We start from the raw sequence: 16,422 nt of genomic DNA, 5'->3' as shown, positions 1-16,422 counted from the left end.
CATGAGTAAAAGTAATCACTAAAATATATTACACTAGCACTTAATTAACTTTTATCAATTTATTCTATTTTTCGTTTAGTGTGTGAACGTGCTAGATATTACACTCTTAAAAGATAAACTTTGTAGTTTAGTTTTATACACTAACGATTTTCGTTACTTATATATGGCGTACACTTTGCACCATATATTCGAAGAACTTGTCCATACAAGTCTCAATTGAGACTCATTGTAGTTTATCTTATCTAATTTAATCACGATAAAGTGTTTATATATACAATATATTTGGATGGCAAATGATTTGAAATTTGAAGACATAAACTTCTTGAACTTAATATTAGGTCTCGTAGACATACTTCAATCCAAAATCTATCGAGTTCTTGGGCACGTAATAATAGGTTTTATAGATTTTTTTTACCACAAAATTTCTTATATTATTTCCTTTAATAGTTTTTATTTGTTTATAAATTGTGATTTACCTCCTATACTTTTTCAATCGTTAATGTCACTCTTAAAAAGATTTGAAATCAATCTAGTTGTTGAATCGTCCAACGTGAGATATTGGCATGATGCCAAATTTGAATGGTGGTGAATCCCCTTTCGAAAAAGAAAAATAAAATAAAAATTAAGGTGATGACTACTAAAAGTTTATATACCATAATTTACATCCTCACAAATCTAACTTGGACTTGTGCGAATTATTCTCGTACCCATTAATTGGACTAACTCTATTTATGTCTTCTAATAACACAAAGGAACAACAAAAGGAAACAAGACACAAAATTTGATTCCTTGTGAATGGTGAAGTGATGTTTTCCCCAATCACTTTGTTTCTTTCTCTTCTTTTGTAAGTGAATTTGGTTCCTAGTGAATTGTGAGGTGATATTTGTTTCCTTTCATTTTCACATTTTTATCTTTTTTCTATGTTGCTTGTTACGTGTGACTCTTTCTTCTTCTTCTTTTTTTACAACCATTACCAATGAAAAATGAAAAAAAAAAAAACTCTTCTAATTTAAAGTTGAATCCATGATCACATGCTTAAGGAATCAAATTTAATTAATGCATGTTAATCTAGCTGATATAATCTTTTAAGTAAAGCATTAAATTTAAATAAAAGAATAGCCATCAAAATTATTCTCTTAAATTAATCCACTCTAAGTTAAAGATGTCAAGATGAGTTTCAACTCATGAGCCAACATGGCTCACCACGGGTTCAAGCAGGGTTGGATTGAGAAAAATTCATTTTTTTAAGTGAGTTGAACTCAACTCGACTCACTTAACCCACACATTAAATGGATTCGAACCGGGTTGAAGGTGGATTGACTCACTTAAGATACCAACATTTTTTTAAAATTAATTTTTAAATTTTTTTAATAATTATTTACTACTCTTAATTATATAGGTTCAAAATTTCATACTTATAAATACTAGAATGTTGCTCAACAATATTTGAATAGTTTGAATGTTTAATTAATTTAATTGTCAAGTTATATACGTTGATACTTTAATCTTTAACTATACTCTTTATAGTAAATTACTCAAGCAACCGACTTATAAAAAAATTTGTCTAAATTAGCATGACAAAATTATGTAGTTTTTTTATTTATATTTTGTTTAATAACACAACAGAAAATGTGTAATATTAGCCATGTTTTCTTGGACTATATGGACACTTTCTTGGAAATAATTCATTATATATTGGTTGTGAGTATGATAAAGACATTGGTTCTTGATTTTACTGTGATTGTCATCTCATGGGTTGCTTACAAAATTATTTAAATATTTGAATACTTAAAAATAAAAAAATAAATATTTTTTATGTGAGTTGGTGAGCCAATCTATTTAACCCACCAACCCATGGTGAGTTGAACTGGATTGTAAAATTTCTGGCTCACCATAAAATGAGCCAGGTTAAGTTCACTCATGTTTAACTTAGCTCGCGGTGAGCCAACTTGTATGAGTTGGAATGACTCAGTTTAACATATATACTCTAAGTTAACTTGAATCACTTGATATTCAAAAGAACACAAAGATATCAAAATATATAAGTAAATGTATGAACCCGTCGCTTTGATTTCTACACTTAAAATTAATTCTAATATGCTTTAGAAATTTATACAATAATTTTATACCTAAACACATAGAAAGTGCCCTTAAAAACAATTTTCTGTTAAGTTCTTATAGTTTTAGTGTGTGTATATATATATATATATATATATATATATATATATATATATATATATATATATATATATATATATATATATATATAATATTTTTGTATCTCTCTTTAGAGCATCTTAAATGCTCGTCATTTAAACAAGTTACTAAACTTTAAGCAATGCAATTATTCTTTTCACTCTAATGGTAGTTTATATTAACAATTTGCTTTAACTCACAAATATAATCTCTTTCTCTCTTCAAAATTAATATAGATATTACCCCATTCATAAGGAATAATTACTTACATAAACAAATCTCTTAAATTTTAAAGAAATAAACATCACACGTGACACAAGAAAAAAATTAATACGCAACCCATACAATATACCTAAATAACGTCTCTTATGATGAATGTAATTAGATGTTTATAGACACGTGTATTGATGAAACATTTTCTAAAAATAGCAAAGTAAAAACGTTTGAGGTAATTTTCAATACAAGCATAATGTAAATTTGATCAATGCCAACTTCAATTAAGATCTTTGTATTCTTCAAAAAATTATTGAAATAATATAACAATATTAATAAATTCATAATAGAATTTCACTTTGGAGAAACTTTAGGATTGTTGTTTACATAAATTTTTTAACTTTTAGAATCGTTACTTGACATTTTTTTTTTCATTGCAACATGTGACATGATGTTGATTATATAAAATCCATATATATATATATATATATATATATATATATATATATATATATATATATATATATATATATATATATATATATATATATATATAAAAGTAAGCAACTGTGTTTAACCAATTTGAAACAATGAAACTTTTTCTGTGCTCATAATCATTTAAGAGCATTGTAACACGGTTTGTTTATATAAGTTGTTTAAAATTGAAGAATGCTGCTCAACCAATTTTTCCAACATAACATATGATTTAGCAGTGCATTGATTAACTTGTTCATACCGATTAAAAACCAACTTTTTCAATCACAAAATTCACGTAAATAAAGTTCATCACTCATTCTTGAAATCTTATAAGGACAATAAAATTTTAACAACTTTATCTTATAATCTGATATGACATCTCCTAAGTGATTTTAAAATATAAAAAAAAATTACTTAAAAAATACTACTAAAATAATAAAAAAAAATTATTAAAATTTAGTCGTAAAAAGAAAAATCATTTTTCTAAAATTAAATGTGTAAAATTCTTAAATTTTATAAGATACCATAGGAACATAAAACACCTTATCTAAAACTAACTAATTATTCTCCCGACGGCTAAATGATACGAGAGTCTAAATTAAATTTTAAACAAATTTAAGAATTAAACATTTTTATTTACTAATAAAATAATTTATATTAAAATATATCATAATCTTATTTAAAATTTATTTTTTAACTTTTTTTAGAAACCTAAATCAATTAGTACAGAAAAATAAAATTTTTGAATGTTTTTTTCTGAAAACCAAAATCAAAGATTTTACCTATTTGAACCTTGAGCGTCGTGAACTATCCTAATGTTCTTTCCATAACATAACACCATATGATGTAACATAGAGATGATATATTATAAACATAAGTAAAAGTTTTAAGCCAAAACATCCTGAGTAGAGTTGTGTAGAAGATTTTGAAGAATTTGGAGGCAGAGAGCAGATGAATTTATTCAGTGACTAACTGATGAAGATGAGTTGAGAAAAGGGAATGTACAAAAATTGGTGAAGAGACAGAATTTCTGAGTGATTTTAAGTTTAAACAGCTTAAAGTTGTGAAGAAAGATGCAGAATATACGATGAGAGAGGGCTGAAGAGAGATTATGCAGTGTGTGTGATATTAACAACCCTGTTAAGTCTCTCAAGAATTCCACTAGCTTTTCTCTTAGCCCTTGATGTTCCACTCTGTGCAAGCTCAGAGATTGTTTTGTGACTGTTTTCCTCTTCCCTTATTTCCTTCAACTTTGATCTATCATGCAGACAAATTGTTTGAAGAATTGCCACACAATTCTCCTTGTTGCGTTCACAGGAGCTCTCTCTGATAATTCTCAGCAAGCTAGCCACTGCTCCGAGATCTCCCATCTCGTGAATAGCCCTCTGGTGACTTGAAAGCAGTGCAAGGATGGCTAGTAATTCATCAACATGAACCTCATTCTTTATCTTTGTCAAAATCACTCTCACTGCACCCTCCTTCACTGCTCTTGCCTTGTTCTCATGCATCACACATATGTTAAAAATTGCTGAAGCAACATCCTTCATGGCTAAGGGATGCCCTTCTTCTAAGAGATCGATCAATGGCTTTAGGGCACCTGATTTCCCTATGATTTCCTTGTTTGAGTCCAGAGCTGACAAGGTGAAAAGGGTAGCTGCAGCATTGCTTCTTGTTTCAATTGTTCCAGATCTCAATGCTCTCATAAGGAGAGGAATCACCATAGGAGTTTCAGCCACTAGCTTTTTGTTGTTGTCATGAATAGAGATATTCAGGAGTGTTGTGATCACGTCTTCCTGGAGATCAGGGTGAACACTGCTCAAAGAATCACTCCCACAAATTGGCTTCAGTAATTGGGGAATGGCATCTACAGAATCACAGAAAAGTACCCGGAAACAAGGATGCTTCTTTGTCAACATGCGCAGTTCTTTTGCAGCTGTCTTCTGATCAGAAAGTGTTGATGACATTTTCTTAAGCAAACAGAGAAAATGATCTCGGTCTGCTTGGTTTAAACCTTCCTCATCGATGTATTGAACAGTGTTCGACAATTCAACCCCTTGGTTTTTTGACCATTGTTCTATCATTTCCCTTATTAGATGATTTGGTGTAAGAACAGTGTGTGAAAGAACTTGATGCGTTCGAGGGCAAGTCCTGTTTCCAGCATTTATCCATTTTTGAATGAAAGGTCTATCATATGTCTGCATAATTGAAACCAAAAGAGGGAAACAAAATGAATCATTGTTTATAATTGGACAGGGAAAATATCTGCATAATCTCCATTTGTGTTTTAAACTCAAAACCAATCAGAAGTATCATTGCACAGAAAAAGGCTTAGGACAGAAAGAAAGAAAAGGTAGTTGGGGGCGGTGGAAGACATCACTGTAGTAATTAAGAAAAAGAAAAAGGCCAAGAACACTAGATTTTAATTATTCCCTTTTGTGAAAACCAGTCAAAAGTTGTACACAAAATATACAATCACCACCGCCACTCACTCAAGAATCACACATATGGACACGGAATAATATTATTCTTTTTCCACCTCCCACTCCTTCTCTTTCCATCTACAATGACTATCATAGGTACATCATCAAATTGCCCTTTTTCTTTTTCTTTTTCCTCTTTTTTTGTTTCTTCAAATGTACACTTCAAACATAAATGCAGTAAAGCTAACTACATAACTAAATGGAAGATCACAGAAGTTTGGCACATCAAACAAAAGGTACTTGGTATTGCACTTCCATGAGAGCCAGTGTAAAACTATTCCAAAGTAAAATGCAGCAAGTCCTACTCACACATTGAACAAGAAAATGTGAAACAGTTTAAAATTGTTTGGATTGAAAGAAAAGAAGAAGAAAAAAACAGACGAAAACACAACTGCAAAGGTTGAAACGATTTACCATCACATTTATTAAAACAGATAATATGAACAATATTATTAACTTCATCAAACAAAAGAAAAAAGTAATATCTCTAAGGCTCTGCACTGGACTTGGAAAGAACTGAATATATTCCCTTTCTATCTTTCCCACACCTTTTTAGTCACTTAATATAGAATAAAGTACTGAAATCCCAGCAAAAGAGAGATGTACAAAAGGCCAAAACCAGAATCTATATCTTCAGTTTAGTTAAATTAATTCCTCCAAAAATGAAATACAAAAAAAAAGAAGCATTTCTCTTAAGAACTTCTACCCTTCTTGCCTCAACTGGATAATTCATCAACTCATTTTTTCTAGGTGCCCAAATGTTTTTAAAATTAATAACAATGATAACAGCACAGCACCCCAATTTTGTTTTGTTTTAGCTTCTGTTCCAGCATTTCCTCAGACACCACAAACACAGCAAATTGTTGCTGTTGTTGTTACTCCATACTCACACAAAATGACCAATAATTGTAATATTTTATAAAAAAAGGTATTTATTTCTACAAATAAATACCTTCAATATCTTAAAAATCAAAGCATGTCAATACTGGTTTATAGGCAAAATAAGAGGATTAACAGGGAAAGAAATGTTGGAAGATGAAGAATTGTGATTCTCCACTTGAAATTCTGACACTAACCTGACCAGAAGCCACAATGACAGGATCTCTCATCAATTCCTTGGAAAGAGGACACTTGAATTCATCAGGGCAAGATGAGACACTCCTGTTTTGCAGTTTGAAAGACAGTGAAGACCTCTTTCTGAGTTTCAACTCCTTGAGAACACAAAGAGTCTCTTTTGCCTGATCAATGGTCTCAGTGCTCCAATCCTCATCATCCATAATGGTCTTCACCAACCTCTGAAGCTCCCTCTTCAACTCTATGGCCTTCTTCACCATCACCCCTGGATCAGATTCCAACACCCCTGGCTTCGCCATTTGATGATGATGATGATCCCAATGGATCAGACCCCAAAGCCTTCAACTTTACAACAACCCCAGAAGCTTATTTGTGTTAAAAATTGAAAATTTGGTTCAGAGAATGGAGAAGCAGAGAATATCAGCTGTTCAACACCCTGTGTTTCATCTTCTCTTCTCTCTTTCTCTCTCCATTTACGTATATCTCTTCTTTTCAAAACAAAGGAAATTTGTGTGAGTGAGTGAATCTCTCTCTCTCTCTCTCTGCTTTTATTATTCTGCTGCCTTCTATTCTCAGTAACATTTAACCATGGAGAGGAAAACAAGGACTTTACCATAAAGACACAAACTCATAACTCCACTCCACCTTAGTTTCTCTCTCTCACCACACTCTATTCTTCTCATATAATACTAATATCTCACTCTCTTTGCTTTGGGCATTGGTAAAATTCATCTGCAAGCTATTCACTCAAAAATCTGAGTCAAAAATCTGACACCGAGAGAGAGAGAGAGAAAACAAAAAAGGTGTTAATATTCTCTTAGTCTTTTCCCCCAAGTTTCACATTATTTTACCAATTTACTACTTCAATTTGATCATGTGTTATATATTAAAATATATAAAATGTGTAATTTGGTCCCTTGGAAACTTTACTTGTACTATTTTGCCATCAATATTGACCCTCCAAACTATTATTTTACCATGGAATTCTCCTTTGGTAGTTATGAACTTACTCCTCTTTGGAAATTTGGTTTATATAAATTAGAAGTTTTTAGAACTAAAACAACACAAGTAATATAAAAAAAAAGAATACAATGTTGCAAATCAATGATAGGTTGGAGTCTTAGTTTAATTAAATACTAAAAGGAAGTATACTTTTTTTTTTAGTTTCCCCATTCATATAAATCACACACATAATGTTAACATTGTACTTTTTCTTTTAAAAAAATAAACACTTCTTTTGTTAATTGTACAGCTTTACAATTTTAAATATTTTTAAATTATTATTAAACAGGAAAGTTTATATAATAAAAACATACTTGTTAGTCCATTTTGCTTAAATTCTTTGAAAACAAGAAGATAATTTTATGCATGTCATCTTGAGTTTGACTTCATATAAAAGTTAATGTGATATTTAATTTTAACTGCTGATCTGTGAATATAATAAATGAAGTGTAATTAATAGAGGAAGACTTTTTTTATATAAATATTTGAGCTGTATACATTGTTATGGTGCGTTACATTGAATACAAAAATATACTATGGATGGATTACTTTAGGTTAGTTTTATTTTTATATAATTTTATTAACTGTTAATTATTATATAATAAGTATTTTAAATTTTATTAGAAAAATTCTACATCGTAAAATTATTTATTGACTACTTTAATGTTCACTGATACGATTATTATATGTTAAAACAATGGTGGTTTCAGAATGGAACGTATTATTCAATAATATACTGTGGCAGAAGTCTGAATTTCAAATCAAACTGAAAACTCGAAAATTTAATGCATAAACATGTTTAATCAAGTAATTATTAATTGATAAGGATCGAATAACAAAAACGATTATTCTTGCAGTGATCAAAAGCTATGGTGTCGGTAACATAAACAGTGTCTTGTGAAACATATTTAAAATAAGAACATGTTATTTGAACTAATATATTGGCCTTAATGAAAGTCCATAACCATGCATGTGAAGATCTACACAAAGCTTCACCAACAAAAGTTGAATTCAACATTAAATATAAATATATAAAATTAAGTGTTTATTCTTGTTTAAATATATATATATATATATATATATATATATATATATATATATATATATATATATATATATATATAATGTCAATTTTCTATTGTGAATGATTTGAGTTAAACCTGTTGAGTGAAAGTAAATTAATTATTATAAATGTTTACAGTTTTTTAATTATAATAAGTAATTGAACTGAAACAAAATAATTTCTTGAAATTATTTTGTCAATCTTATAATAACCTTTGTTTAAGTTTTCTCCACATATATTTAAGAATAATATTAATAGATATCGGCACTCTCTTCATAAAATGATTATTCTTACGTTTTATAATGAATGCAGTTTAATATTATTTCGTGAATATTAATAATAATAATAAATGTACCATGTTTGTATAATTTTACTTAAATAATATAAGATTTTTTAATAGTTAGAACAGGTATACCTAATAGTATTATATATATATATATATATATATATATATATATATATATATATATATATAGTTTAGAAATTGAGATTAAGGGTAATTTAATTTTTTTTTTTCATTTTTAGGAATATTATTTTAGATAAAACTGTAACAAAATTTTAAATTTTAAAGTGAACAATATTTTAAATATAATGATTGACATTATCTAATTATACCAGAAAACAAAATATTAGTATCGTATGTGAAAAGAAAATGATTTTTATTAGTCTCTATCGGAATTATTATTGTGATCTTCAAAAGACATTATATTTTGATTGATAATAATAATTAAATTAATACTTATCAAGTAATTATATAACTAATATTGATTTTATGTAATCCATTGTGATTAATGAAAAAGAAAAGAAAAAAGAAAAAAAAAAGAATAGAAGGTATTATTGAGTGGGATTGGTGAGAAGAGGGGAGTGGGCATTGGGGAGCATGACAGGTAAGTGATAGTTCATTCATCCACACAATTTTTCATTTTTTAAAAAATACTAATAATTTTATAACATTACATAAATTAGCATATGATTAATCAGATGGGAAGTGTGTAGTGTAGTGAGAGTGAGGGCATACGTGGGTCCCGCATGCTCCACCCTGCACGCAATCACGGACTCCACGGCCCTCACAGCTGGCACGCCGCGTGGGTAAAACTTCCTTTGTACTCGTCTCCGCCACGGGGCACCATCCCCTGCACCCGTCACTACACTAAAACCATGCTCCCCTATTTCCTGATCAATCCAACGGCCATTTTTCTTTGCACTTCTGTACACTTGCACCCGCGGTTTTATTCCGCTACATTCGATTACCTTAGTTCAATGCTGTACCCGCGTGTACACGTGGCGAAGTTATTGGGTTTGTACACATAAGCTGCTGGATGAGGACACGTGTCGTATTCGTGTCATTCTCCGACAAGAATTCTGATAAACGGGAACATGTGGGTTCCATCAATAATTTTAAAGTTTTGTTAGCAGTAATCACTGAACCGGGTCGACCGGCACGTGCGATAAATGCACAAACCGGATTTGGTCTTATTTCCGATCGTAATTTTAAGATCTAAATGCAAGAAATCTTTTTTGAAAAGGAAAAGTATATCCCACCGCACTATTTATATATTTACCTAATATTTCAGAATTCGGATTTTAGAAACGAGTTTTAAAACTATATTTTAATCCATCAAATTCTGATCTAGTTTTCCAATTATTTTAAATTAAAAATAATACTTAAAATTAGTTAACGAAAACAAATTATTATAATCATTAAATTAAAAATAAAAATAAATTGTTACATTATATGATTCTCTTTTTTTCTATCGTAATTGCACCTATGTTATTCCTATTTCTTTTATCAAGATAAAAAGAGAAATTAATTAACTTATTTTAATTTTTCACTTGTTTATTAACTATAATTCTCTACTTCTTTGTACCATTAAACACACTTTTGTATATAATAAAGATTAGATGAGAATGGATAGAATCTTTGATTCGCACATGTCCTGAATTATTGGATCTTCGCCTTGCACTCCCTCAACCCTCTTGCTTCACTCAGAAGGTGATAATCAAATTAATATTTATTTCACATTAAAATTTTACACATATATGTTCATAATAAATTTAATAACTATATGTATATACTTAATAATCTGCTGCATCACGCGCATAAAAAAAAATAGTAAGTCAAAAGAAATCATATGATGAGCAACTGGTAAAAAGGGAAAGTCTCCTCTTCAACCTCTTCGGAAATTTTCAGATTGAGTTTTGGTTATTATGGGAAGTATAGGGTGGAGTTCAACTTCAATAAGACTTTCTCACGCAGGAAAGTAAGAGCCTTAAAATAAGCGTGCAAAAAGAATTTTCCTTGTTTGATTAATTCTAAAATCAAATTTGTTCATATAACAAAAATGTCTTAGTTAAAAACAATTGTATACTTAAATTGTTCTTAACATCAATTTATAAGTTATATAATAGTATTATACATACCTAATTAATTTTTATTTAAGTAAGTTATTAATTTGAACAAGTTGACTTTTTTTTTTATATGTATGAACGAGTTTTATGTGATGGAGAACTCCAAGTCCAATATCTAAATTTAAATATTATCAATTTCTTATACTCTCTTAAATAGCGAGAGTTATTATCTTTGACAGACCACAATTCCTAGACTTAAGCTCCGAAGAATTTAGAATCATAAATTATGAACGAGTATAAGTTTTGACTTATCGATTACCTGAAATGAAGATATACTTCACAAAGAAAATGTTAAGATAATTATTAGCACGAATATCAATATCATATCGAAAGACATTAATCTTAACACATAGCTTTATTTGTGTACTTAGACAAACATTAACACTAACATATAACACGAATTATTTGAATATGTGAGTTTATTTTTGTACTTAAGTAAATATTAACATTGACGTATACCATAAACTATTTTAAAAGGAAAATCTTCATCTAAATAATAATAAAAGTTTACTTGGTATGTTTTATGTAGAACATATTATAACTCAATTTAAAGATAAAACTTAGTTTCCATTACACTCAAATTCAAAAATTATTAAAAGACGTTGGAATCTATTGTGATGATTGTTGTTAGATTTAACAACAATTCATTATATCATTACCAAATTATTTATAAATGTAATGCGGTTCACATTTGAGATTTTCCAACTTCATAATATGTGTTTAATTAAATTAAATTTTTTAACATATTACACTTTATAAAATTGTGTACCAATATAATGGTCCAGTTTCCAAAATTTACCCACAAAGTTGATAAAAGTAAAAATACCAAGCGAGATAATTTTAAAATCCGGGCAATGTATAAGAAAATGTGGACTGTGTTATAATTTGATGATATATTTGTTAGCCATGTTGATATATGTTTAATTTATAGCCTATAATTTAAAACCAAATAAATTAAATAAATATATTTAAAAAATTGTTCAATTAACCAATCTTATCACGATAAGAAATTCTGGCTTTATATAGTATGTGTCGAAACTGTCGAAAAAAAAAATACTACATGTGCTCATTATGATGGCAAAATAATAATAATAATAAAAAAACAAAAGCTCATGATTAAAACTATGGATTTATATCGCCTATATGATAATTGAATCCAAATTTTTTTTTTATGTGCCAATAAGAAAACGTCTGGACTCCAATTATGAAATGCACTTGAATCATTTGAGAAAGGACAAGGTTTAAAAATTTGTTTCATTGGAGGCATAAACAACATTATAATAATGAGATTTATTTATAGTAAGATGTGGTGTTGAGTTTGAAAGTTGAAGAAAATGTGATGTATATATATGGAGATGGAACAAGGTTGAAGTAGATTTAATTTAAGGGCATAGTTTCCTTGAATGGAAGGACCACACTCCATTTGAGCATTTGATATACCCTAAGAAGAAGATGAAGAAAAAGAAAAAAGAAGAAGAAAAGGTGCTTATAAGGACCCTTCAATGGTGGGGCACAAACGTTGAAAGCTATGTGTCTCTTCTCCAATGCCCTCAAAGTTGGATAAGTTTGACAAAAGGAATTGAATAGGGTCATGAAAAAAATTGAGTTTTTATTTGTTATTTATTTTTTTTGGGAACCCTAAAATATCCAGAAATAAAGTCAATCACAGTGTTGAAATGATGTCAGAATTCCACCAACCAAAATTACTTTACCTTGGTTTTTTTCTTATTCTATTACGAAATTTTGCCTTTATGTTTGGTTTTCTATCAAATCAAATCTATGAAAGACGTTGTAACAAATTGTGCCCTTTTATTTTGTCGGCAAGGTGTAGTGGTGGTGATAAACAATCTATTATGTGTAAGTGTCCAAAACATCATAATTTCTTCTGCAAAATTTTTATGCTTTGGCTATAACATGGAAAAAGAAAACCCATTAGCTATCCTTGTACCCAAAAGAATCTTGATTTCAAATCAACTTTTTCTTTTTACCTTATAATAAGTTAGGAGTATAAGTATCAATCCAAAGTTTGATGTTTAATAAAAATAAAGAAAATTAAGTGATATGTAAGAAAATAAAATTTATAAATATTAATTTTTAAAGTTTTTTGGTGTCATAATTTTAGATACATAAATTATCTTTTAAAAATGTAAACTTTTTTAATGTGGTATTAAAACTATTAAGATTTATTAAGAGTGATATTAAATCAGTTCATCACTTAACAAATAAATAATAATAAAAAATGAATTCTTTTAGAGATTTATTGAAAGAATTAAAATTAAAATTTAATTTCTATTATTTAACTATCTTATTGTTTGCCTTAAAAAGCTTAATTCATTCATAAAAATTTAGCAAAAATAATATATATATATATATATATATATATATATATATATATATATATTATGTTTATTTTATTTAGTTTGTTATTTCGTTTTCATATTAATTTAGCATTACCTTTTAAGGAAATAAACTCACCACCTTAGAAATAATTAACCCAAAAATTAATCCGAGTAACCATTTTCTCATAAATTTGTTAACTATTTTTAAAAATAAAATGAAATAAAGAAAAGTTATATCTTTTTTAAAATGGGGAAATTGTTCAATCCACTCCGACATTCAAAATTAACTAAGAAAGAAAAATCTCTCAATAACTCTTTTCCACATCTTCTTTAAAAGGCCTCAAGAGATAACAAGTTATATTGATTGGAAATTTCATTGTTTTGCATATCTATGTAGCCTATTTGTTTTCAATTGTTTGAAAATGTTCTATTTGAATGTATTAGAGTTTCGTAGAGCTTCAATTTGTGCTATTATTACTACTCATAGTCTAGAGAAAGAAATTACTAAAATTGAAATTGAATTGACAGAAATTAATAATACCCATTCTTTTTTTACTCATTAATTGCTGATACATGGAGGGATTAGGGTTCACTCTTGCCAATAAAGTAAAGAAGAAAATAAATATTCATACACACCAAACAAATATAAAGCACATGGTAGGAAAGGACATATATGTAAAATAATTTTTTAACAAGAATTATAAATGATTAAGGCAAAGGTTTCTTCTTCACCCTAAAATTTGATTAAACCCTTTAACAATGTAATTGTCCACTTTCAGTCCCTACATGAATACTTTTATATATCTTTGCTTTTAATTTCAGTTTCTATTACTCTTGTGATACTTAAATGGTTATAATAAGTGATGACATTATTTGAAATTTTGACTCGTCCTTGAAAAATAAAAGGAACAAGAATAATTAGGTTATTATACTTTTCATCAATTGAAAAATTAGGTGGCTAGGGTTAGGTTTTGGCGACTTGAAATTGCTAAAATTTAACATACCTTGGAGTTTAGTTAAAAAATAAATAAAAATAAAATTTTAATTTTGAATAGCGTTTGTTTCTTGAACATTGATTTTATTTTTATTTTTAATTTATATAATTATGATTATTGGGAAGGCAAAATGTTGACTGAATGAACATTAATTTTAGCCCGATATTGAAACAAAATATCCTAATTTTTTTTATCTCTCTTCTATCCACACTTTGACATCTTTGACTGTCTATTTCAGTTGCCAACACTCACTTATATTGATAATGTTGAATTTGGTAGGCTACATTACCCACTAAACCACTAAAAAATCACCACCCCAACCTAAATGCTCTCCCACTATTGTACATAACTTTCTCCAAATTTCCATCGTAAATTAATAAATTAATATTTGATGGGTACTTCAAGGAAGGATTCACATCAAAAAAATAAAAATACAATGGAATATAAATTAAATTCATATTATATGTATTCAATGTAAGACTTAATCTGATAATTGAATTCTCATCAAGTATTAGCCAATATCACCTTTAATTAACACTTAAAAAATTATAACAATATACTTACATGACCCAAAATATATTATTATTGTTTAAGACCAAAGAAATCCAATAAACATTAAGATTCGAGTATAAGATTCACATAAAATAATAATCTCCTTGAAACAAAAGGGTAATATATTTGAATATATGAAAATATATAAGCATAATCTTGTTATGATTTTATAATGTTTGCTATTATCTTCTGGGTACTAGAAGACCTCAAACAATGGAGGACCTACATGTACATCAGAGTTTGTAGGTGCATTCCTGATTTGTTGAAATTATTATCAAGTATTTGAAAAAAAAAAATATTTTGTGCCTCCTAATCTTATATATTTGAACCCCTTTGGACAATGTTCTATGATAGAGTTGTGTGTAGTTTAGGGTGTATAAATGTATCACTTGACTTGTCTTCAATAACTTAGAATCTTAGATTCGTCACTAGCCACGAAAGTGTATATATAAATATTCCTATCATCTTATAGTGATTTTTACTCATATTAATTTCTTATCAACTCGAGTGCCAAAGTCTTTGCAGGAGGAGTTGCTCATCTTTTTTGGCGATCGTAGCTCAAATACAGGTTGGTGGCGATCGTAGCCTGCAGAAAATGTATTCATTTTCATTAAATGTATATAATTAAAAGATATTTTAATAAAAATTTTGTGTATAAATGCTTTTGATAAGTTTAATACACTGTGAACTGGACCAATTAATCATATACCTAACTTTCAGCCATGAATTGGATTCTTGTGGAATGTCCTTTCTATTCATCAACTTGCATCTATAAAAAATGTTTGGGCAGACTTATGCCAATAATGACTAAATGTTAAAATTAAAAAAGCATTAATAACGACCTTATGTCACTAGATTGGAATACATTTTTTTATCCTAATTTACTTTAATTAAATTTTATCAATTTTATAAAATGGTTTCAAGGAAAAAAAAAATTGAAATAGATACCTATTATCTATTTTTAGAGGATTTTATGTGATGCCAATACAAATTGGGTTGATTTACTTAAGGTGTTTCTTTCTGCACCTCCATAATTTCTTCCTTCACCTCCGTTAACTTTTAAATTCTAGTTTTACCCCCTCTTCATTTTAATTTCCGGAATATATAATGCAAAAATATTTTAAAATACATAATCAGAATGTAAAGATTTATATTTTAAATCGTATTATTCAAAATATAAATTTTATATTACAGATTCTATAAGAATCCAAAACCAAAAAAAATTATTATGGATTCTTTTAGTTCATCACAAGCTACAGAAAAGAAGACACATGAAGTAGGGAAAGAGGAAAAAAAAAAGACTGTTCCTAAAAAGTTTCCCACAAATTAGTTCTGCTTTAAGACTTTTTAAGAAGTAAATTATTGGACATGCACACCCATCATTGAAACAAAAATTAAAAAAAAATATTGATTTTCATTTGCTATCCCCATTTTTGTATTATTTGATTTATTGTTTTTACTTTTTATGAAGAATTTAATCCTGCGCCATTCAAATTGTGCAATTTTAATTATTTTATTAATTGGATTTATGGTGTTTAATGAAAAAGAAGATCTGTCCAAAGAAAAACACGCGTTTTTAGCAATGGTTATTAATTATGATAATGGATGAGTCTTATATGAAA

General features: G+C 28.3%; 1 protein-coding gene across 1 annotated transcript; it reads right to left on the bottom strand.

Annotated features, from left to right (window-relative positions):
- Positions 1-3,819: 3,819 nt before the first annotated feature.
- PUB9 (plant U-box 9) lies at positions 3,820-7,075 on the bottom strand. The gene is made up of 2 exons (XM_028073255.2): positions 6,443-7,075; positions 3,820-5,081 (listed from the first exon to the last, which is right to left on the bottom strand). Exons 1-2 carry the CDS (start codon positions 6,737-6,739, stop codon positions 3,996-3,998), a joined length of 1,383 nt encoding a protein of 460 aa, XP_027929056.1. The 5' UTR covers positions 6,740-7,075; the 3' UTR covers positions 3,820-3,995.
- Positions 7,076-16,422: the final 9,347 nt, after the last annotated feature.

Source organism: Vigna unguiculata, chromosome 5 (genome assembly GCF_037176805.1).
Source record: "Vigna unguiculata cultivar grain cowpea cultivar isolate G323 ecotype 2 chromosome 5, ASM3717680v1, whole genome shotgun sequence".
Taxonomy (NCBI): domain Eukaryota; kingdom Viridiplantae; phylum Streptophyta; class Magnoliopsida; order Fabales; family Fabaceae; genus Vigna; species Vigna unguiculata.
The sequence above is the reverse complement of the archived record's forward strand: the minus strand, read 5'-3'. Positions and strand labels throughout refer to the sequence as shown.